Source organism: Tursiops truncatus, chromosome 8 (genome assembly GCF_011762595.2).
Source record: "Tursiops truncatus isolate mTurTru1 chromosome 8, mTurTru1.mat.Y, whole genome shotgun sequence".
Classification (NCBI taxonomy): Eukaryota; Metazoa; Chordata; class Mammalia; order Artiodactyla; family Delphinidae; genus Tursiops; species Tursiops truncatus.
In genome coordinates, this window is record NC_047041.1 from 74,643,085 (window position 1) to 74,667,198 (window position 24,114).

General features: G+C 35.2%; 1 protein-coding gene across 18 annotated transcripts in view; it reads left to right on the forward strand.

Annotated features, from left to right (window-relative positions):
- The window catches only part of GAS2 (growth arrest specific 2), a 153,633-nt gene that overhangs the window by 41,211 nt on the left and 88,308 nt on the right, over positions 1–24,114 (forward strand). For 12 of the 18 annotated variants that reach the window (XR_012333486.1, XM_073808700.1, XM_073808702.1 and 9 more), the window contains 2 exons: positions 1,123–1,287; positions 11,654–11,775. Coding sequence is in view for 17 of the 18 variants with exons in the window: in XM_073808700.1 (XP_073664801.1) it covers positions 1,143–1,287; positions 11,654–11,775 (267 nt within the window). In the remaining variant the exon portion in view is untranslated. The remainder of the gene's footprint in view (positions 1–1,122; positions 1,288–11,653; positions 11,776–24,114) is intronic. The other 6 variants (XM_073808711.1, XM_073808710.1, XM_073808713.1 and 3 more) reach the window with 1 other exon arrangement.

A 24,114-nucleotide genomic window follows, 5' to 3' on the forward strand; every position in this document is an offset into this window, starting at 1 on the left:
GCATACAATAGTACTACATTTAAGGCCAAGTATATATTCATACATCTTTTCTGCAACCCACATAGAAGATTGTGTTACTCATAGGTTAGTGAAATCATCCCTTACTGTGTAGATATAAGATATGTCATGTAATTACTTCTTTGCTAAACATGAATACAAACAAACCCTAGTATGCAAAACATACAAAGTGAGAAGGTACAAAGTATGACAAAAGAAAACCTGTGACGATATTTATTAGAATTACGGTGTAATTCCTGGGTTATAACGTGGGTTCCTGATGACACTATTTTGTAAAATGTGTCATTCTGAAAACAGTAATGGTCTTAGAGTAAAGACCCAAGTTCAAGCCTGACTCTGCCGTGATCTAGCTATATGATCTTGGTTGAGTCACCCTTCCTCTTTGATTTTGTTTTCATTAACTGTAAAATAAGAGAAGTGTAGTAGGGACTCTAAAAGGATGCACTCCCCCATGTCCCACCCAATTCTCTAAAGTGTAAGTGCATGATTACTTGGCCATCTGCAAAGAACCAAGGGCTGTGCTTAATCTCATAGGTAATAGTTTTAAGAGTAGTGGTCATATGTTTATAAGAAATTTTGCAAGTCCAAATTTTGCGGATCAAAATTTGGAGTGTGAATTACTCCATCTTGAAGCAGTTTCCAAATGAAATGCTTAAATTGCAGTGAACAAAGGTCAATTTTGCTAGTATTCAGTCCTAAAATTCTGTGGAAATCGTTGGCTTCAAAAATTAACCCAAACAATGGGAGTTTACAATTTGGATACCAAAATTTTAATCAACCACTTTTTATTGTTTTTGAATAAGTAGAATTTCTTTCCTTAGAAACTGTCGTTTTTCCAAATCTGATGTTTTACACAAGCAGAGAGCTTACTGTTTGATTTTTCTATTTGACCTTTGACAGCTGCTGCTTCCTACCAAGTAGTTGGTCAAAAGTGACAGGGCCAGTACAAGTAAAGCAAACAGTGTTTCATGAGGGTTTAATAATTAATAACCTGACTTGTCATCCGAACTTCCACAGATCCTGTTCCTTACTGTGTCATTGGCAGTGAGATTTTAACAAGAGAAGTCTGTATAAAAAGCAATTGCTCTTTTGTTTCCAAAACAGGTATTACAAGTGGATAAATAATGTGCACTGCTCTGAGCCCAAAGGTACGCAGTGGACCTGGCCTCTCTGATATGCATCAGTATAGCCAGTGGCTGGCCAGCAGACATGAAGCTAATTTGCTACCGATGAAAGAAGATCTGGCCTTGTGGTTAACCAATCTGTTAGGTAAGGTTATAAGATCTCATTTTGTCATCAAAGATAACAGGTTTATTCTCCCTGCTCATGTAGTGTCCTTCTCCTAAGCATGTGACACCACTTTAGAAAGAAAGACTTTCATTATTTGCATTTTGCATCTGGGAGACCTGAAGCATATAGAGAATTTAAATGAATTTCCCAATGTCTCTCACATTAACTGTGCTTAGTAATTCCAATATCATGCATTGTAACTGTGTGGTCAAATTGCTCATTTCATCTACACTCTTGCTGATCTGATTTATTTTTACTTTTCTTTCATGCAACTGACCAGTTTGGTCTATTCTTTTGACACTGCACACGGGCCACAGTCTGTGAGATCTGGCTTCTAAAGCTAGATTTCGTTGCCCTACTTTTATAGCACACCTTCTAAAACTGCTGAATACCCAGACTCTGGAACAATAACATCTATCCTTTGTCCAAATGAGCTGACTGGAGTCATCCAACCTTGAACTAAAATTTTTCTTTTCATTACACTTTTGTTTTTAAGTATTCTTCCAAAAGGACGATCTTAGAGAAAAAGGCTACCTCATGCTAAGGCTGCCTCTTTTTTAGTTTCTGTTGTGCTGGCATATTCAGAGTATACAATTTCAACCATGTGCAAAGTGGAATCATACGTTCAAAGGATCATCATATAAAGCAATGCTTTTTCACTAGTAATTTTTCACAAAGAACAAAATTGTTTTAAGACCTGAAAAAAGGATCCTTATAGAGTCTATAAGATTTGAATATTGAGTAAACAGAATTTGCATGGTGCTTTATCATTTACAGAAAGGATTTCACCAATATTCTTTTATTATTGAAAGGATTCCTTCAAGGTAAGTGTTGTTATCGTCACTTTCTAGCTGCTGAAACTGAAGAGTTTGGTGAAGAGCATAGTGCATCTGTAATTTTAGCAAGGTTTGACAAGGTTTTAGCACATTTGAGCAAGATTTTTCTTTTTGCTCACCATGGCTCTGGATTTTTACATTGCTTTTGCATTTTTTAAGCCTTTATCCTAGAGTTAGATCTTTCCTTTTTCCTTACTGTGTGCACATGCTTTTGACAATTCTATGTAGTCTAACCAGGGCTACCGCATATGGAAATGCAGGTGGTGCCCTTTGCAAGGGAGCCCAGTTAAAGGGTAAGAGAAGAAATGCAGAAGGCATCCTTCACATCCATCACTCCCCAGAAAGACCCTTCACTGTGCTATGGAGTGATATCCACCAGAAGGAAGGGCTACCTTTCATTTATACAAGGGGAGAGCATTTTTATTTATCTCCATTATATAGAGGATGTCAATTTAGCCTAAACAGACGGGTTTCCTCCCTCTTTTGTGTGTTCACTAATTATTGTTATATTAGTATTTTATTAACTTAGAGCTGTTTTCAGATATGGGCTGTCACAGCATGGCAGTATAGAAGTTAAGGCACAGACTTGGAATGAACTGCCTGTGTTTGAACACCAGATGTGCCACTTAACTGGCAATATGATCTTGAGCAAGTTATTTAATCTCTCTGTTCTTTAGTTTCCTCATCTATGAAGTGGTAATGACAGTAGGATTGCTGTGAGATTAAATAATTAAAATATGTATACTACTTAGTGCCTGAAATATTATAACTCTATATGTGGTGGTGTTATTCCATTTATATAGTTCAGTGATATGATTAATTTGATTTGGTGGGTAAGTTTATTCATTTATTCAACAAATATTTGAGTGTACATCAGCATAATAATTATTTGAATAAAATGGACTCTGGAATCAGAATGCTTGAATTCAAATCTCAGTGCCATCACTTACTAGCTCTGTGATACTGGGCAATTTTCTGAATGCACTGTGCCTGGGTTTCGTCATCTGTGAAATACATATAATACTAGTACCAACCTCATGGGATTGTTGGAGCGTCAAGTAAGATCGTCAGCTTTAGAACAAGGTCTGGCACATAGTAATCAACTAGCTATAGTAAATATACTAGCTACTGTGTTTATTGTGTTTCAGCACAGTCTGCTAAGTGCTAGAGGCTAGAGTGGTGACTAAGAATAGACAGAGTGCCTGTTCTTATAGAGCTTGGAGTAGATTGAACAAGAAATTAATATAAATAAGTGACTGAATAAATGATTCATTAATTGGACTTGGTATAAACACTAAAAGATATAGGTTGCAATAAGAATGTAAAAACAAGGAGATGGGAATGGGGCAAATGATCAGAGGGCTTGGGGAAATCCTTTTTAAGGGGTCTTATATTTAAAACTGAGATCTGAAGAATAATTAAGAGCTAGCCAGACAAAGTGTGGGGAAAAAAGCCTGTGTGGAAAGAATGGCATGTGCGGGATAGGAAGGAGTTTGGCGCCTTAGAAGAACTGAACAAAGGCTAGTGTCAACAGCGTAGATCAAGAGGGGGAGACTTTCATGAGATTTGTTGGGGCTAGAGCGTATACTGCTTTGAATACCATGTTGAGGAGCTTATAATTTATTGCATGCTCCACGAGGAGTCCCTGAGGTGTTCCAGGCAGGGGGAAATCATGATTGTGAGTATAGCCTGATTACACAGGTGTGTTCCAAGGTCCCATGACTTGTCATCAAAAGCATTTTATTTGGTGAATGTGATCATTTACAAAGTAGCTTGAGCAGTGTGAGCAGCCCCAAGACAGCCTCAAAGAATAGAGAGTCAGTGTATGTGTAATGGAAATATCCTTGGACTAAAAGTCAGGAGACCTGGCTCCTAACTGGTGTCAGGAGACCTGGCTTCTGATTCTGGCTCTCTCACTTGGTAAACTTGCCCAAAGTCACTCAGCTATCTTTTCTGGGCTCAGTGTCCTCAACCATAAAATGAAGGGGTTGGAGTAGATGATCTCTAATGTCCATTCCAGTTCCAAAAGTCTAAGTTTCCAAGAAATCCAGCTCTTGAGACCCAGTTTGAAATCATCAATATGTATAAACAAGGAGAAAACAGTTTACGTAAATGAATAATCTTTCTTTTAAAGAATAAAAAGGCTAATGTTCTTAATGCCAGTTATTGGTAACACAGAAGCAACTGATGGCTTGTGAAATTTTCTCAGAAAAGAAATCTTAAAAGAATCTCAAAAAAAAAAGAATCTTAAAATATAGTAAAGTGCCACTTTCTGTTAACTTGAATTCATAAAAGTAGGTAGATGATAGATTTCAAGTAAATATCCTCATGGTAACTTGGAAAGTAGACCAATAGCTTGAGGTCATTTAAAGTGGTAAAACATTCAGAGGTAAGAAAATATGTTATGTACTAGAATGGTGATAATAAGGAAGAGAGAAAAAATGTATGGCTATGTGACAAGATATTTTTACTACACATAATAGATACATTTAGTATTCACGTATCTTAGAAATGGAGTCATTAAAGTAAATTTTAAAATTCTTACTGGTCATTTTGTTGCCTCAGAAATATTTGCAAATTTATATTATACAGCTCTATTTCAATTCTCCATTTTTATCTACTTGAAGGTTAGAGATATCTTGAAGGTAGTTTCAAAGTTGATCTGGTCTCTAGATAAAGTATCTGAATTTTTTGGTGAGGTGGAAATTCACATACTAAATTAAAGCTTCTAACTAGACTTTGCCATTGTAGTGTGGACCTTACTTGTGGAAAGATTTCCTATTTCTTTCTAGCAATACTTGACTAAAATGTAACTTTTTTTCCTTTTTTGCCTTTCAAAAAAAGTAGTAATGATATTCTAAATTCAGGTATTTCTGATCCTACATATAAAATGTCAATTGAAAGGTGGAATTTTTTAAAGAACGCTCACTTTGCATTCAGGTTTTTTGGTGGATAAAAATTATTTGATAGAGAAGAAAATTATTTCATTGGTTCATAGACCAATATTCACATTCTTGCCAAATATGAAGGCATAATACTGTAATTTTCAAGTACTATATACTTACTTAATCAGTAACAATAATAACGCTTTAGATTCCTCAGCATAAAATTAAAGCAGCAATAGCAAATTTGCAATAGCAAATTTTTAGGCTAACTAAAATTTATATATTAGAATATAAAAAACTATTTTATAAGTTAACTAGTTGAGTTAAATAAATTGTCATGATGGTTGGGATTTGTTTATGTGGTAGCATACCAGTCTGATTCATGAGAAAATCATCCTGTGATATTACATATCTTTGTAGTCCAAGTATGTTTTCTATTGATAATAGTTGACACTATGGAGTTTTATGACCAACACTCAGAAAAGACAGCAAAAGAAACCTGAATCAACAGAATCTTGCCTCTAAAACATTTCTCTGGCCATTGTCCCCTGCTATACATTAAATATACACATGTAATTTTTATTTTAGGCTTTCTGTTTTGTTATTTTTGTTCATGAACTAGCTATTGCTCATTTGTTAATTAACTATGTCCTTAGGACATATTTGAACATCAAATGATTATACAAATAAGTCTTGGAGAAAAACTTGTTACTTTGAATAAACAGCATGTAATTAAATTAACAGTCCCAGATTATAGCAACTACCCATCATTCAGATAGATGAGGCGCATTCTACAGATTTCATGATTGTTGAAAGACTATTGAAGACTGTTGTTGGTTTAAGTTTGAAATGAATATACTAACATAGATGTTCTCAGATTGTTTATTTATTTTATGTTTCTTTAATCATTTGAAAATGACCTTTATCTTCAATTAGTATTTGTTTAATAACACTACATGAATCACATGGGAGTATAATTTTGAGAAAAGACTGTAGTTGTTAAGCATCACAGAAATTGATATTGCTCTTAAGGACTTTAGATCGTTAAGATGTAGGCATATGTGTTTGGATATATGCAGGGAGTTTGAATAAATCAAAAAATGTATTACAAATCAAGTTAAGCTAAATTGATTTTACTAATATTTAGAAATGCATTATGACAGTTGATGTTATGATGATTGTCCCTTTCTCTGACTTTCCTACATGCACATAAAGGAAAATTCAGTTGTTATATGCATAGTATGATCAATAGGTAATGTTTTCCTTATTTCAGTTATTTCTGAAAAAACCTATTTTTAGCATTAGAAAGTTAAGCACCTATTTACTGGAGTTGCTGCTGTCTAATGAGTTTGGAACAGCTCTTTTCTTTTTTCTTAAAGTCCTTTTACTGGATACTTGTCCTGCAGACTTCTCATATTCTTGATGTAGTCAATTAAAATTTCTTAGGAAAGGTGGTGTCTTATGCTAGTTCAAAAGTTTAAAGAATCAAGTCTATGTTCACAAATTGACACCTTTCAGAGAAGTTACACCCTAATGTTTTTTACTCAACTTTTCCAACAGAACCGACTTTGTCTTTTGTTGATACAAATACAGGGTAGACTCTGAATCAGTGTGGAGCAGGTGCTGATCTAGGGTTTCTGGATATAATCAATCATTTCCTATCTCACAACATTTATATTTCAGTCTTAAAACACTGACTAATTTGAGTTAAGATAGCAGATGAGTTGCTTCGAGTTCTCTAATTGGAGAAATAGACTGTGATTGAGAGGTACAGTGGAGATTGGAGTAGAGTTTGATCATATCTAGATCACCCTTATAGATAAAACATACTAGTTTTCTTATGCAATGAATCAGGCTACATAACAGAGCATGCCTGAATGCTATTCTCGGTCATTCTCCAATCATCAGCAAGGTGACTTGCTATTCATTTCTCAGCACCACTGTCTTCAGCCCTACACTGTTTTGCTTTTTTCTGAAGGAGTTTCTAGAGAGAAAAAATCTGTAGATTTTCTAAAAAGAAAAAGACAACTGCATTCAAGAGAATGCATTGTTAGAGAAAATAGTCATTTGTGTATCCAGCAAATATTGATTTAACTAACTAAGAGTGGTGGCTAAAAACATAGACTCTAAACCTAGACTTCTTGGGTTAAAGAGTCAGATTCACTATGTGAGCTTAAGCAAGTTATTTAACCTAAATACATCAATTTCATCATCTGTAAAATGGATATAATAGAAGCACTCACTTGGCAGTTTTGTAAAAATATTAAAAACATGAATACATGTAAAGTGCTTGGCATATAGTAAGAACTCAAATGTTAAATATCATTATTAGATATTATATATTATTAGGAAACTGAGTGTAGTACTGCTAACTTACTAGGAGGAAAACATTCTTTCCTAGCAAAATAGAAGATAAAAGGGATAATCTTTATGGAAATTATGGCAAGCCTACATTTCTGGGAGGAATACACTTGTATGTACAAGTATGTGTGTTGATTTTAGTTACCTGACAAAATATTTCAGGTACATGATTATTTCATATCATTGTATCCTCATATTTTAAGAGGAAATGACTAATCACAATATTTAACCAAACCACCTGATCTCTGTCTACTGGCAAATCATGACTGAATTGATGATGTGAAGATCTAAGTTCACAATTATGAACCCAGTAAGTAAAGATATTCTTTCTAGACTTGGCTATTTTGGGTTGACCTTCAAGTCAATAATAAAGACAACCCAGTATGTGTCGGCATTCCAAGGTGATTTAATTGTGTCTGTTCATTGCCCCTTCTTTCACTAAATATACCAAAAACGTGGAAAGATGGGATTGGGGAAGAAATGATTCTATGCTACTAGAATCCTACTGTTTCTAGCATTTATAGTCTAATGTCTCAAACCAGCTACACAATTTATATTAAAGGAGATCTGGTTCTGCCTGACAGAGATTGAACTGTGTATAGCTTTTACTTGAGAAACTGTAATTAGTAATTCATAGCCTATTCTGATGGATTCGTCATGATTAAATTCAGCCAACTTTATATTCAGTTTTTTATATACTTTTGGTAATATTAATAGAATAAAGAGTATGATAATATATCACCCCATATAAGGATTATAACTGATTTCTTAAAATTATACAGTACATTTAAAATGTATATTTTATGATTCTTAAACATTGGATGGAAAATGTTACATATGAAGGTTTAAAAAAAATTCTCTGTCTTGCATTTTTCCTTCATTTGAGTCAGTACATTTCAACCATAAAGTATGTAATAGTGTCTGCTTTAGCCAAAAAAAAAAAAAAAATCCCACCTTTTGGAGCTATAAAATATACAGAATTGAAAGCTGAGACCTAATATATTTTTCATTAGGTACAGATGTTCAATGTTAAATTCCTCAAGTATTCATGAAAAGGAGGATAACAAAAACTTGTTCAGGTATAATGCAGAAAAAGTAAAAATCATTCCTTTTGGTAAATTGCTAATGACTTTTCAATGAAAGCCATTTTTCTTTTTATAATTTACAAGTTCTTGTAAATTTATTGTAATCATCTCATCACTTGACATTATGAATAGAATCTTTAAATTTTCAAGTAGCTTAATGAAATAATGCCTAAAGACCTCTTCCAAATGTAGAAAATCTTATAAGTAATTTATAAAGGAATCATTCAACAGTTTAGGTAAAGTTTACCTTCTTTACCTTGAAATGTAATTGATAATTTAAAAAATATTTCTAATATTTATTTTTATGCTTGTTTGTAAATAACTTTCTTATTATCATTAGAAAATGCAAGCCAATATGGTGAATGCATAATACAAATTCTGTTGTGCTGGCTTTTTTGTATCTTGAGACTATTACTTTCATTCCTTAATTGAGCTGAGCTGCATACAATTTTGAAATACTAATAGCTCTGGATAGGCTACCTCTGTGGCGAGTACTTAGAGCTACTGATGTTTTGCCACCTGCAGAAGTCATTATCCTAACTGAGGGCTAAAATGTGAACTATCCAGTAGGGAAAAAAAGAACATAAAAAAAGTAATTCTTTTTCCTCCTTCACCTGCCCTTCCCCCCAAACTGTAAAAAAATCATTTCAAACAGATGTTTCTTAAAAACCAAATATATTAGATAGTGTGAGTTTAACTTTAAGCCAGTAGTATATCTGTTGTTCCAGTTGGTTTACATTTATCTTAAGTGTTCATGGAATTGAGCTGCATGCATTTTTCTTAAGATAAAAGGTAATCCTATGACTCTCAGTGTAAAACTTTAAAATACCTCCTTTTTTTCTTTTTGCTTTAACAACTACTTTTCACAGAAATAATACCCAACATTTTCTCAAAGTTTTCCAAGAGTTTGTTTCTTCATTTGTCAATTCACGTACTCACTGAACATGTTTTACTAGGTACCTTCTATGTAAGTAACATTATGCTTACCTCTGTAGTAACACACACGCAAAACAATATACCTCAAGAGGTTTCTAATGTACTGGTGATGACAGGAACTTTGTACAAAGCATGTTATTAGCCACAGAAGAAGTTTGATGAGTGCCAGAGTGAGTGATATTCCTGAGTATGACCATATAGGAAGGAGATTGATGTACACTGGGAGGATCTCTTTCTGGATTTCTGATTAAAGGGAAAGTAGAATGTGGCCAGGCAGATAGAAGATAGGGGGCTGTTATAGGAAGGGGCCATGCCTGGACCAAGGCATGGGAGTGGAAACGGGAAGATCTGCCCATGGAACTAGGAAGGCAGGGTGCAGACCAAGGAGCAGGGTGTAAGCAAAGTAGAATAGAAAGGTGGATTAGCGGCATATGAGAGGACTTTGGATATTGGGTTAAAGCGGGTTTGTTTCATCTTTTACGTAGAGGAGAAGATTAGGGACTATGCAGTAAAGATGAAGATTGGCTCAGTGAGGGTGGTGTTTAGCAATATTAATTTTAGCAGTGATTATGGTATGTTCTGGAGGCAGACGTTGAGGATACGAGGGCTAACCGTTGTTCTTGCTGCTAGAGTTTAGGTATCAGACCATGACTTTTTTTTTTTTTTTTTTTTTTGCGGTACGCGGGCCTCTCACTGTTGTGGCCTCTTCTGTTGCGGAGCACAGGCTCCGGACGCGCAGGCTCAGCGGCCATGGCTCATGGGCCCAGCCGCTCCGCGGCATGTGGGATCTTCCCGGACCAGGGCACGAACCTGTGTCCCCTGCATCGACAGGCGGACTCTCAACCACTGCACCACCAGGGAAGCCCCCATGAATTTTTTAAATTAAGATTATGGTTCTAGAAGCAGAAGGAAGCATGAATCTACAGGACTTGTGACTAATAAGTTATAGGAAATTAAGACAGGGAAATAAAATATTCTGAAACTTAGAGAATTACAACACCAGGAAAAGGAGAGAGCTTAGGGAAAGGAGTTTTCAGGAACATGCAAAAAAGAAATTAATGATTTTATAGAGCCTGGGGGGGTGGGGAATGGAGCCATCGGGAGTGATAGTTAAAGGGTACAGTTTCTTTGGGGAGTGATAAAAATGTACTAACATTGACTGTGGTGGTAATTGCACAACTCTGTGAATATACTAAAAGTCATTGAATTATGCACTTGAAAGAGGTGAATTGTAAGGGGTGTGAATTATATCCCAATAAAGCTGTTACAAAGTAAAAGAAAAAAAAGAAGAAAGAAAATATACTTTGGGAGCGTATAAGAAAGAAAAATAACTTTTAACCAGTAAAATGGCAGAGATGGACAACTGTGAATCACGTTCATAAGAGCAGTAATTGAAGCTGTGAGTGGTTGTGAGGAGACAAAAAAAAAAGCAGAGAGATCTGAACCTAATAATTCCACAGTTCAAGCACTGCATCAGGAAGGGGAAGAGTGGTTAGAGGGGCAGTGTTTTCTTATAGAGAGTTTCTTACTTGCATTAATTTTACCTGTATTATCTTCATCAGGAAAACAAACTCAATGGAATTTAGAGATGTGTTTTTTTGTTTTTTAATTTTATTTATTTATTTTTGGCTGTGTTGGGTCTTCCTTTCTGTGGGAGGGCTTTCTCTAGTTGCGGCGAGCGGGGGCCACTCTTCATCGCAGTGCGCGGGCCTCTCACTGTCGCAGCCTCTCTTGTTGCGGAGCACAGGCTCCAGACGCGCAGGCTCAGTAGTTGTGGCTCACGGGCCTAGTTGCTCCGCGGCATGTGGGATCTTCCCAGACCAGGGCTCGAACCCGTGTCCCCTACATTGGCAGGCAGATTCTCAACCACTGTGCCACCAGGGAAGCCCATAGAGATGTGGTTTTATGCATTGGCCACACTCTTAAAATTGCCAGTGGTGGTTGATTTTTGATATACTATGGCTCTATTTTATATTAAAGGGGAGCTATGGAGTTCTTGTGATGAAAGACATATACACAACACAAAATACCAGTTTCGCTTTATGCTCTTGCCTTACAGGCCAAAGTAACTGAAAAACGTAAAATTCCAAAGAAACCATTCTTTCCAGTGATTTCCTATCTCAGATATGTAACTCAGCTAGAATTGGAATTTTGGTGATAAAAACCGCATATGTTGGCATGAATGTCACATTTGGGTTGGGGAATGATTGTGTTTTTATAATGCTTCTTTTTGTTATTTCAGGGAAGGAGATTACGGCAGAAACTTTTATGGAGAAATTGGATAATGGTGCCTTGCTCTGTCAACTTGTAGAAACTGTGCAGGAGAAATTCAAAGAGAGCATGGATGCTAACAAGCCCGCCAAGGTAAAAGATCCCAAGGCAAAATCAGTCGCTGTCAGATGGTGGATTGCATTTGTAGTAGCTTATGAATTGAGTTTGAGGATTTTGTTGTGAATGGATGCATTAAGTCCTCTATTAACAATGAAACACAGAGGGTGCTTTTTAATTAGGGATTGTGTTGTTTGCACTCTAATTACATAAATTACATAATCCTTTCAATACGTCTAATTAAATAGAAGGTTATGGAAGTTGATGGTATTAATACAAAACAAATGCTGTATATAAACTGGTTGAATCTGATCTATTGATTAAAATTTTAACAGAGAAATAACTTATGTCATCAGGCAACGAACAAAATCTGGCCAAGAAAGATTTACTGAATAGGTCTTTGTTTCCAGATAGATTAAGACTGAATACTGGAACAAAATATCTGGAGTGTGTAATATTTTGCTCTTTTTAAGTAAGTAGTATTAAGTATTAAGTACTTAAGTACTAAGTAACTTTGAACAAATTATTTTCTTTCTGACTGCTCATATTTCCTTTCTGCACATTGTTCTAATATTTTTCCTGGTTATTATAAACACATAATAAAAGTGTGGTGTTTGATATTTTTTGAAAGGAACAAGGTAGATGACACTTTTCTTAATTTTATTTTTTTTTACTTTCCTTAATTTTAGACAGAAGAAAAAGAGGTAAGAAAAAATGAGGTTAAAATATTGTTGAAGACAGCTTAAATGTAAAAGGAAAAGCTGTTAAACTTTCTGCAACTCTGGCAAAAAAAAAAGTAAAACTTATTATTTATGTCAGATTTCTTTATGATTACTGAACTAAAATCTAAACAAAAGATAAAGCTCCCTGAAACAATGGGTTTCTTTTTATAACGCTGTAGTTAGTTTGGGGATAATATTTTATATTGCTCTGTAAAGTATTACATAACATACAAAGCCTCTTCATTTTTTTTTCCATCTTAAAAGCAGGACAGGAATAATGACGCAGACATAGAGAATGGACTTGAGGACACGGGGAGGGGGAAGGGTAAACTGGGACAAACTGAGAGAGTGGCATGGACATATATACACTACCAAATGTAAAATAGATAGCCAGTGGGAAGCAGCCGCATAGCACAGGGAGATCAGCTCGGTGCTTTGTGACCACCTAAAGGGGTGGGATAGGGAGGGTGGAAGGGAGACACAAGAGGGAGGGGATATGGGGATATATGTATGCATATAGCTGATTCACTTTGTTATAAAGCAGAAACTAACACACCATTGTAAAGCAATTATACTCCAATAAAGATGTTTAAAATTTTTTTTTTAATTTAAAAATTTAAAAAATAAAAGAAGCTCTGTGAAAATGTTAATTAACTCATTGGCTCCCAAACCTTGCTGTGCAGAGGAATCACCTGAAGATCTTTAAAAACTATGAGGCCTGGCTCCTTTACCTGAACATTCTGATTTAATCCCCATGGAGAAGGACCTGGGGATTGGGATGTCTAAAAAGCTCTGCAGGTGAATCTGATGTGCAGCAAAGTTTGGGAACCATTGAGTTCATTTTTTGTTTTCCTGCATTTAGATGCAGACTAAATGATTTATGAACGATCACGCAGCTAGTAAGTGACAGAGCAAGAACTTGACGTAGACGTCCTCTTTCCAAGTCTAATGCTCTCTCACTTTGGTTCACTATGCGTAGCTTAGACACGAAGAGATCGCTTATGAAAATGCAGACAATGTTAGGACTGTTAGGAAACTGATTTTTCTTCTGCTGTGTCCTCCATTGTAATGTAACTGGCTTTTACTTCAGTTCACTAATGAGAAAACATAATGCATAGTAGGAGGACAATTTGCATAGAAAATTCACTCTAAAATAATTAACAGAGGGAAGAAAAAGGGTTGTGCCCAGATTTTTGAAAGCATTATCTTAATAATGCTTGTATAGGTCCTGCAACCTCTGTTTGTATTATTTATTGTTGAGGAAAGAGAGCTCATTGCCTCCATATTAAGATCTTGAATCCTTCCTAGTAACAAAGAATAAACAACTCTACTAAGGCACAGTTTTCTGATTTTGTTTATTTTGTCAACTTTTGCTTTTTAAAACAGAAGTTAAGATCCCTGAAGAGAATTATAAGACTGTCAAGTGTAAGACAGCCCACAAAGCACTAGTCTATTGCATAAAGGCTTTGATGTTGAACACATTTTGCTTGGGTTCTAGTTTTACTATCTATTGAGTGGATGTGTCTGAGCCTTAGTTTTCTTATCTTTAAAATAGGATTAATAATTATGCCTCTATGCCTGCCAAAGAGCATTACACAAAAAAGACTATTGGTAAATATTACCTCTCATGCATTTGAGTTAAGAGACCCTGATGAGAATTTTAGATTAACTAGAGGAAACTAGAAGAAAAAAATAAGTACCTTGTAAAAGTTTATAGTTAATGGGATAGCTACTCTATGCAAATATATGTATTGATACATTTGCCCCAGATCTCCATAGTAATATGTAATATTGAGGATAGGTATGAGTCAGGAATTTGCTAGCTGTTTCCTTTGAAACATTTATTTCAAATTATATTAGTTTTATAATAAAACTGTAAAACATAAAAAGAAACAAAAGAAATTTTCCTTTCATTTATTGACCCTAAGCCATTTGTTTAATTGAATAAAAAACTCAAGTAATATTTTGACTATGATAAATGTTTTAGTATAAAAATTCAACCATCATTATTAAACAAGTGTAGGTTTTAAAAAACCCACTATGACCTAACTTTCAATGCTCAAAAAATCAAATTTACTCTGAGTTAGAAGTTGACACAATTACTCTTGACTAAATTGCCTTCTGTGTCCTTGGCAAAATTCATATATTTCACAACTTACTTCCAGTGCAGCTTAAATCAAAATAGCATGTGCTTAACTTTATGAAAAATGCAAAGACAGCTAGTTTTTCTTTTTGCATTTTATGAGAAATTTTTCAAAAGATGAAAAGCCAAATGGCTAATATCTTCATGGCTATTATTGTTCATAAATATAATTTTCTCAAGAGTCATGGTCTTCAGTCCACCTTTGTCTATAAACAGAAATAGCTGTTATATGATATTCGACAATATTTTGTTATTATTAAATCTAAATTTAAACCAGAATAGATTTTCTAAGACCCACGTAGTTGAGTTTACATTGACTGTTTCCTTTAGGAAAAAAGGAGACTTTCAAATTGGAGGTTACAATATTAAGATCACAATATTGTTTGCTTATGTGTGTATGTAAGTAATTATTTTCCACCTGGGCGTTTTGAAATTTAGGAACAATAGTGGTGAAGATAGATGAGTTGGCCAATTACTTTGCTGAATTAGTGAAACTGTTATGTTTAGAAAGATGTTAAAACAATATTACTTAAAAAAAAAATCAACGGCCAACTTGATCTCATCTAAAGTCACATTATAGGAAGTCCTTTGTAATTCTTTTCCAGCTGCTTAAATCTCATATTCTTGTTCTCATAGCAATATTTTTACTTTTCCTGATTGATAGTTAATTTGGGGATTTTACAGCTGTGTAAATACTTTAGAGCGAGTAAGTTATGTCTGGTATGTGTGAAGTATGTCTGTGTTAAGAGTGATTTAAACACTATTAATATATGCAAGTAAATTTAATAAATATGTTAGACAGTTTACATATTTAATATTTATTTATAAATGCATGACTCATAGCCTATTCTGACTTGATAAAATACCCTGAATGAAAATAAATTATATCCTATGATTCTTTCTTTCCAAGCATCAATGGATCAATTTTAAAAATAGCCTCTCTATGGTCTTAGCTTTAAGTAGTTAATCTTAGCCTGTGCACTTTCTCATTTTGCATGGAAGCAATGCAGAGATTTCACAGAGTTACGCCATAGTTGGGTTACAAGTATTTGAGACCAGGGTGCAGCAATTTAATGTGTAGTTTGATTTTGATTACTTTATATGTACCATAATACAATCAATTTATTATAAATATAAATGTTAATATTCCCAGAGCTGAGGAACTTTAAAGGCAAAAATCTAAACTATTAATCTTTCCAATATCCTATTGGGATGAGAAAACCAAAACAAGTGATAAGTTCAAGGTTAGGTTTTATGCCTTTTGACCCTTAGTTACTTGGCGTCTCCAGTCAAGACAAAATAATTGTTACATTGTTGTATGAACTTTCATATCCTGGTCTAGAGAGTTCACTTGCTATTGTATAATTACTCTGTTCTTTTTCCCAATCATGACTTGCTGATTTGTGTACACGATTTTCTGAACCACTGGGGCATCAACATGGTGCAAAATACTCAAAGGATTCAACCTCTTTTTTTCTCCTAACATTCCTGTTTGTCTCATTTATCTTAAGAGTCTCTGCCCCAGACATCAGAGTTTCCCTGGGTTCAGAGTTTCCTTTGACTTCAAAGAGCTCTGGGTGGTTAGATCAGGTTTGAAGTACATGAAGGGAAAAGAAAAAAAAAAAAAGAAGTTCTGTTACTTAGTAGAATGCTACATTATGCTCTAAGGAAGGAACTGAACATTCACCATCTAAATGTAGAATCCAGCCCTTGTTTGTGGGAAAGAACATCCTAGTCAGATAGAAGGCCCATAGTATGTTTGCCCATCAAGAAAACCTAGTTCTCTGAGCTGTGAGATAGCAGTACCTCAGGATGTTGTGCCATCCAGGAATTAAATAAGACATAAAGATCAGAGTTTTTCCCCTCAAAAATCAATAGCACATTCTGTTGAGAGAACGTCTTACCAAGATTAAATTCAGAGAAATCCAGAAATTTGTGTGTACTGCTGGTGTCTCTGACAGAACAAGTATGGTAGAAGTGGTAAAAGGTTTTTCTTGAAAAGAAAATCTCAGCTGTGATTAATCTACAGGTGTTTGTATCTAGCCGTGCAACTAAAATAATCGTATATTCCTTAAGAAATCCATGATTTTGAAATGCAAATGTATTGCCAAGATTAAACCAACAGAGTGAATCACGATGAGAGGGAGGGAATATAGGTGGAATGATATGGAAATAAATGATTTTTTTGATGGGTTATTTCTCGGCCTGGGATTGAGGAGAGATGAAAAAAATAGGAAAGTTAGTGATAAAGTCCAATTCCTAGGAATTAAACGAAATTATAAATATCTTCAAGTTTTAAATATATTAAAATAAATTATTCCCCAGTATAAAATTAAATTCTCTTGTCCCGACTTCTCTAGCTCAGAGACAATGAAATGTCTTGGTTAATGTTTTTATCATTGGCAGTTTCTTCTGTTCTATACCATATTACAGGGATATACCTAAATGGGGCTTAAACGCTATAGCAGTAAATGTTATAGAATAATAACATTTATAGAATAGCATACATAAAATGTAGAATGATATAAAAAGCTTCTTGACTTCTTTTTCACCCTTTGTCAGCTAGTCATAGGGGACTTGATATGGACTCTGTGCAGGCTGAGAAAAAAAAAGTAGTGTGAAAAGTGAGCAGGATAGGAAGTGAATGATGTGCTTGTGGAGTTTACCTGGATCTTCAGGACTGATTGAACTAATTCCATATGTTACACTTCTACTCCATGATAGAGTGTCGCTGGGCACAACTAAAAATATGGTCAAGTTAATTATCTGGAGCTAAGTTCATTATAAACTGTTCAAGTTTCATGGTCATTAGTATCCCGAGACAGGAATTCAACCTCCATCAAACAACCATAGCAAGCTAGGAACACTTACAAGATATCCTTTACAAAAAAGGCAACGTTCCTACATAGCCTCCACTACTGGCCCCAGAAACTTTACTTAGTTGGCAAAGCCCCCTTCCTGGATTCTCATAGGGTTTATCTTACACCCACTAGAATGCGTGTATTTTATGAACTCATCTAGTTTGCCTACTATTCCTGTTCTTCAATATCAAATCAGCAAAATATCATGATATAGTAGAAGAGTTTGGTATTTTGTGGGATGTTGAAATCCCCATAGTCCCTGTAGGCTATGTCACAGAGCTGGAGCTTGAGATGCAGGATAGTAAGTGTTCTGTTATTTTTGTCAAGTATATGTAAACTGCTTCTGGATTTTTCTATTTATTAGGATTAAGAAAATTGCATCTTCCATATCAGTAGATGCATGCCAAGTACCAGGATATTTGTTCATATACTTCAATGAAAAGACCACATCTGGAACAACTATGATTGAAACTGTTACTTCATTATAATTTCCCCACTGTTCTTTGCATCCCATCTGTCTTATATATGGCCTTGAATTGAATGGAGATATGATGGAAATTACTTTCTTTGCAATGTTCGAGTCATTGATAGTAGTGTGAATCTCTGATTTTTTCAAAATTGTGATATTTTATTCCTTCTGTCAAATATGAATTTATTCCCTGTATCAGGTAATAAAAATTCTGACAGTTGCTGAGAATATCCATGCCAAATACACATTCTGGAAGGCACAATAGTCATAGTGTAATGTGGACTAAGGTCATATATCCGTCTATCACCTGGTCCCCACAAGGCATTTCCCTTTCCCTAATGCATAGTAAACAGTTGAGGTCTCTTTTATAAGAAGGAAGCTTTACAGTAAAGACTTGAGATCAGCACTCCTTTCATTCCCTGGGCTCAGGGTCTACAAATTGGCTCTCATCTCTCAGAACACGTGTACCCTATTGTTATATTTAGTTGTTTTCTTGTCTTATTCTTTCTTTATTCCTTTACTAGACTCTAAGATCCTTGAGGGCATGGTTTGTGTTCTATTCACATGTAAGTCCATCATAATAGCTGGCATATAGGTGCTCAGTTGACATGTTTTGGATGAATAAATAAATGAATGAGTGAATAAATTGACCAATGCAGACATTTACTTGTAGATCCAGATGTTGTTATGAAACGATTTTTAATCCTGAAGATTTTTATTCTTATCGACTTGAAAATTCCTCCCTCTGCTAGTTTTGCTTAGCTCAGAAGTCTTTGATGTGCAAAATCATATGGAACAAAGTTGACTTTTTAAGTAATGGAGAAAACAGATTAGAGAATTTTAGGGTGGTGCAGGGGAAGAACAAGGATCTGAGGACATTAAAAGTACTGACAAGAGACTGGCTGAAGCAATAGACCGTGGAGGTCTAAACTAGTTAGTAAATGAATGCTGGAGGAGGTCGGTCATTTAGGTAATTGTAGATGTTATTAGATAGTCACATGATACATTTATTATTTGAGTTCAGAGCATTATCTAAAGGTAAAAAAAATGATGATAGAAATGATCATATTAATATCCAAATGTTTTATTTAGTTTCGGGATTACTTTTCAAGGACTGTTTGTAATGTTTGCCACAGTTCCTGTAAAATAAGGATGAGATGAGTGATAACCAGTAGTTTTATGAATTTGCTCACCATTGAGAATTAGGAAGAAGAAAAATTGTAGGGCCTTTCATGGAATAGGTTCTCAAGAGATAGTTCTGACCTGAAATGAGGTATTGTTACAGCAATTAAGGGTTGTGTTTTTCAATTACTGAAGGAGCCGTAAAGATGGAATCACCATGTTTCTTTCTTTTCTTTTTTTACATCTTTTTCCCAGTAACTGCCTCTTTTGCCCAATAAAATAGTTGGTGAGTGAAATGAGAATAGAAGAACTATTGTTTCTTCTCAGCCCCTAATTAGTCATCTACCAAAACACTATTTAACGACCAAGGTAAAAGTACAGTTTCTGTAAAACTGCAGGAGGGAATCAGAAAATTGCAGTGTTTAGGAACATGAGCAATAAATACTGCTATTAGCTTTCCAAAAAATGTGTTATTTTATTCACCAGTGGATAGCTCAAAAAGAAAATATAAAAGTCATTAAAGGGTAACAAGTTCATCATTTTATCAATCTTTAATAATATAGAATATTATGAACTACAAATATTTCATAATAATTGAGTCCTACTTGTACATGTCATTTTGACATTTGTTAGATGATTGATGAGTATATGCTAGGAGCAGGAGGTGATGTTATTTGCTCTGTATATTCATGTGCCTGCCTGTTGGTGGTGAGAATGGGTGTGACAAAGACACAGTCTACTCAAGGAGTTTACTCTCTATCAGGGAGAATATATGTAGGTGGTAGTACATAGATGTTCAGATCAAGCATACAAAATGATTTGGAAGAAAGGAATTTTAAGCAGTCACAGATTAAAAAAGAGAAAGGCAATATTTTATTATGTGGCTAAATTTAGAATAGAACTTAAAACATATAGTAATATATACTGAAAAGTTTTCATACACATAGTTTTAAAAACATTATTTTGAGTATGTCTCATCTAATTCCTAGATCAAAGGTATACAAATTAAAAATAATAATACCTGCTTTGTAAAATAATGGCTGTACACACACTTGAATGCCCAGTGTGCACTTATATGGGCCTATTGCAATGGTTTTTAAGTGGATTTTAGTACATTCATTTGACCATGTCTAGTACCCATACATTATTACGTTGTTTAATCTTACTTTTTATTACTACAAAGTCAGAATCTAAATTATTCTCATTTGATTGTTCTCAATGAATCATAGAAGAATTGTCAATCTTCCTCTTATTGTATAATTCTTTTGGTGGGTGGTAGAGCAAGCCAGTGTCTAGAAAGGCAGGCTGAGGTTCTTTGGGAAAATTACTAAAAACAGTATAAAGTTTGTTCAATTATCTGTAGATGGAATTAGAAGTTCAACTACATTTTGGCTTTACATACTTATAATTATTTGGACAAGTGTATAGATCCTTGTATAGCCAAATGGAAAATAACCATGTACAAAGCATAGAATTAACCTTTGTGACAAGCACTCATGTTTGAGTAAGGTTTTTACATAAAGGAAGCAAATGACAAGAATCAGAATTACTTCAGAATTTCCCTCAAATTGCAAGAGAGTAAAATAAATTTTATTACTATTATGTTTACCTTCTTTCTTACTTGTTGTAGACCAGTAGCTGCTGACCTTTTTAACATGAGCAAAAGCAAGTCATTTTTTTCCCCAAGTTCTAATGTTCTTTTCACATTGGAGTTTGTTTCTGATGAGCTCTTTGTGCTAAGAGATGTGAGAGAGGGTATTTCTAGCCCTATTCTAATGCTCTGCTGAGAATCCCCAAAATCCAGAGTGAGGGGGGAGAAGGAGAAAGGCCAGGTGGCAGCATTTAATCTAGAAATTTGAAAAGTTTCAGAGCCTACAAGTTTATGTGGACCTGCTGATAAAGGACTCTCCTTCAAAAGTGTTTTTGAAAACCGTTTCAGAAGTTCAAAGTGTAAGCTATTGTTTAGTAGTGTAAATGTTGGCTGCATTAAAGACATATGAGGGCTTCCCTGGTGGCGCAGTGGTTGAGAGTCTGCCTGCTGATGCAGGGGACACGGGTTCGTGCCCCGGTCCGTGAAGATCCCACGTGCCGCGGAGCGGCTGGGCCTGTGAGCCATGGCCGCTGAGCCTGCGCGTCAGGAGCCTGTGCTCCGCAATGGGAGAGGCCACAACAGTGAGAGGCCCGCGTACCGCCAAAAAAAAAAAAAAAAAAGACATATGAAACATAAGACTAAAAATAAAACATGTTGAATTGAAATTCCAGAAAACGTGAAAAAAATTAAAACAAATTTTGGATTAGAAGAAGGAGGCTCACACACACACACACACACACACACACACACACACACACATTTTTCATCTACATGATTTCATAACACCAGCAGAACATTGCCCCCTGAGCATAAAAGCAAACCTGATCAAATTTTTCCATGATGACATCATCTCTTCCCCTTACACGCTTACATACTGCATTTAACTGCATGCAGGCACATGGGCAAGACAAGATTGTAAAAGGAGTATAACTGGGGAAGTGTTTTCATGATATTTGATAGCACTAATTGTGGTCACTGCTGTTTCGAAGCTCTGTGGGTATAGAATATTATGTCAAGAAAAGTCACTCTCACCACATGGAAAATAGAAAAGTAATCATTTTAAAATGAGCTGTTACTAAATGCTTTGGAGAAATTCTGGTCATTTAAACAAATCAATAATGATTATGCATGCCATTTCTTAATGAAGAACATCCACAGATTTTATAACAAGAGCCTTTTTTAAGGGACTGAAAATCAGGGGAAAAGAGTTTCTTTTTAATTTAAACATGTCTAGGGATTGCTTGGTGATTTAAAATATAAGTGCTCACCATATTGATGTGTGTGTGGTCCAAGGTATGTGGTACTGGTATATTACAGGCTAATGGCATAATGTTTTTTAGATGAGGTAATTGAGTTTACAGTATATAGAGCTTTTCAACTGTATCTTAAGCTTTTAGGGGCTGACTACATGAATACCTTCTATTGTTTCACTTAGCAGTTTGAAAATGCATTACATATCATGCATGAAGCTGTCTAGTATGCATTTGATGTTTATATTACTTTGCTAGTCATGTCTAATTTCACTCCAGTTTAGGCTGCTTGTCTAAAGAATGCCTTGCTAGCATCACTGCTCCATATAAGAAATAATGTAGCAATTCATATGTACATTTACATATGTATAAATATACATGTATCAATTATATTATAAATTATTATAATTTATATTGTTATAATATAATTATATTTATTTATTATGTTAATAATTTAATAAGAGCAACACCACCACATTTTATTCTATTTGTCATATTTGCTATATTTAAGCATTGTTTAAAGATTGAAACGTAAATGTCTGATCTTTTTTCTCAGACTAAATGAATACCATGTGATATGATAATAAAGCAACCATTTACTAAGTACTTACTCTAGGTCAGTAAGTAAGTTTTTTACATGGATTAAATCATCAGATAATTTAAAACTTAAGTCATATCATGTCAACTCCTAGCTCAAAATTCTTCAATGGCAACTTGACTCACTTGCAGGAAAAGTCTGAAATCTTTCTAAGTCTATAAGCACTATATGCTCTGTTCCCCAGCTATCTATCTGATATAATTTCCTATGACTTTCCCCTCACCCCACTTTGCTGCAGCCATACTAGCTTCTTTGCTGTTCTTTGAACCCAACAAGCAGGTTCCACCTACCACAGGGCCTTTGCACTTGCTTTTCTAGCTTCTTAGGGTAGTCCTTCCTCACATGCATGTATGACTTGTTCCTCACTCCCTTCACATCTCTGTTCAGATGTCATCCCTTGGCTGAGGCCATTCCTAACCACCCTATATAAAGTATCATTTAAAGATGCTGTTCTAGATTTTTCAACAAATAGATATTTACTGAGTGATAACTGTGTTCAAGATGCTGATAACTAAAAAGAAGAAGATTAAAGCATTACTGTCACCTCTCAAAGGGCTTACAGTCTAGTTAAGAAAATAAAATATGAACATATAAAAATACAGATATCAATGGTAAGTGCTCAATAAATGATATATACTAATGGTTCTCAAACTTTTATCACCATAACATATATTACATTGATGACATTTTATCAATTATTCAATAAATATTTATTGGACGCCTAAAATATGCAGGACAAGGTAACTTGTGGAGTAGCAGGGAAGGGAGAATAACTTTAAGCTCATAATGAAGTCAACAGTGAATTACAGCTGTGTTATGACTAAGTATGGGAAAGTCTAAGTACATGAGTAAGTAAGAGGAAGACCTAACTTAGTCTTGTAGAAAGATTTTTCTATAATTCTGAGGTAGGAATGGGCATTAGCCAGGTAGAGAGGGAACACTGAGTGTTTTAAATACAGAAAATAGCGCATATGAAAACCCTTAAATGTGGAGGTGCAGGATGACTTTGAGGAACTAAAGGAAAATGAGTGTCTGGATACTAGAATGTAATACTAGAGCATCAAGAGGTGAGACCAGCGCTAAGTTTTGTTGGATGTTGTCATCTATTTTTTTTTTTTTTTTTGCGGTACGCGGGCCTCCCACTGCTGTGGCCTCTCCCATTGCGGAGCACAGGCTCCGGACGCTCAGGCTCAGTGGCCATGGCTCATGGGCCCAGCCGCTCCGCGGCATGTGGGATCTTCCCGGACCGGGGCACGAACCCGTGTCCCCTGCATCGGCAGGCAGACTCTCAACCACTGCACCACCAGGGAAGCCCTGTTGTCATCTATTTTAAGAACAATATTATACCATTGAACAGGAACATGATCAAGTCTTTTGGAAAGATAACATTAGCAGTGTGGAGAATGGATTAGGAAAGGTGAAAATGGAACTGAGGACCCACTTAGGAAGCTATTGTCCAGGTCAGGTGAGAAATTATGACAATTTAGCCTAGGATGGTAGCAGTAGTACTAGAAACAAGTAAGTGGTTTTGGGATATACACTTGGCAGGCTTGGCAGGATTTGGTGATGAATTAGATAGAATGGTTAGGGAGATTGGCCCAGGATTTTGTACATGAAGA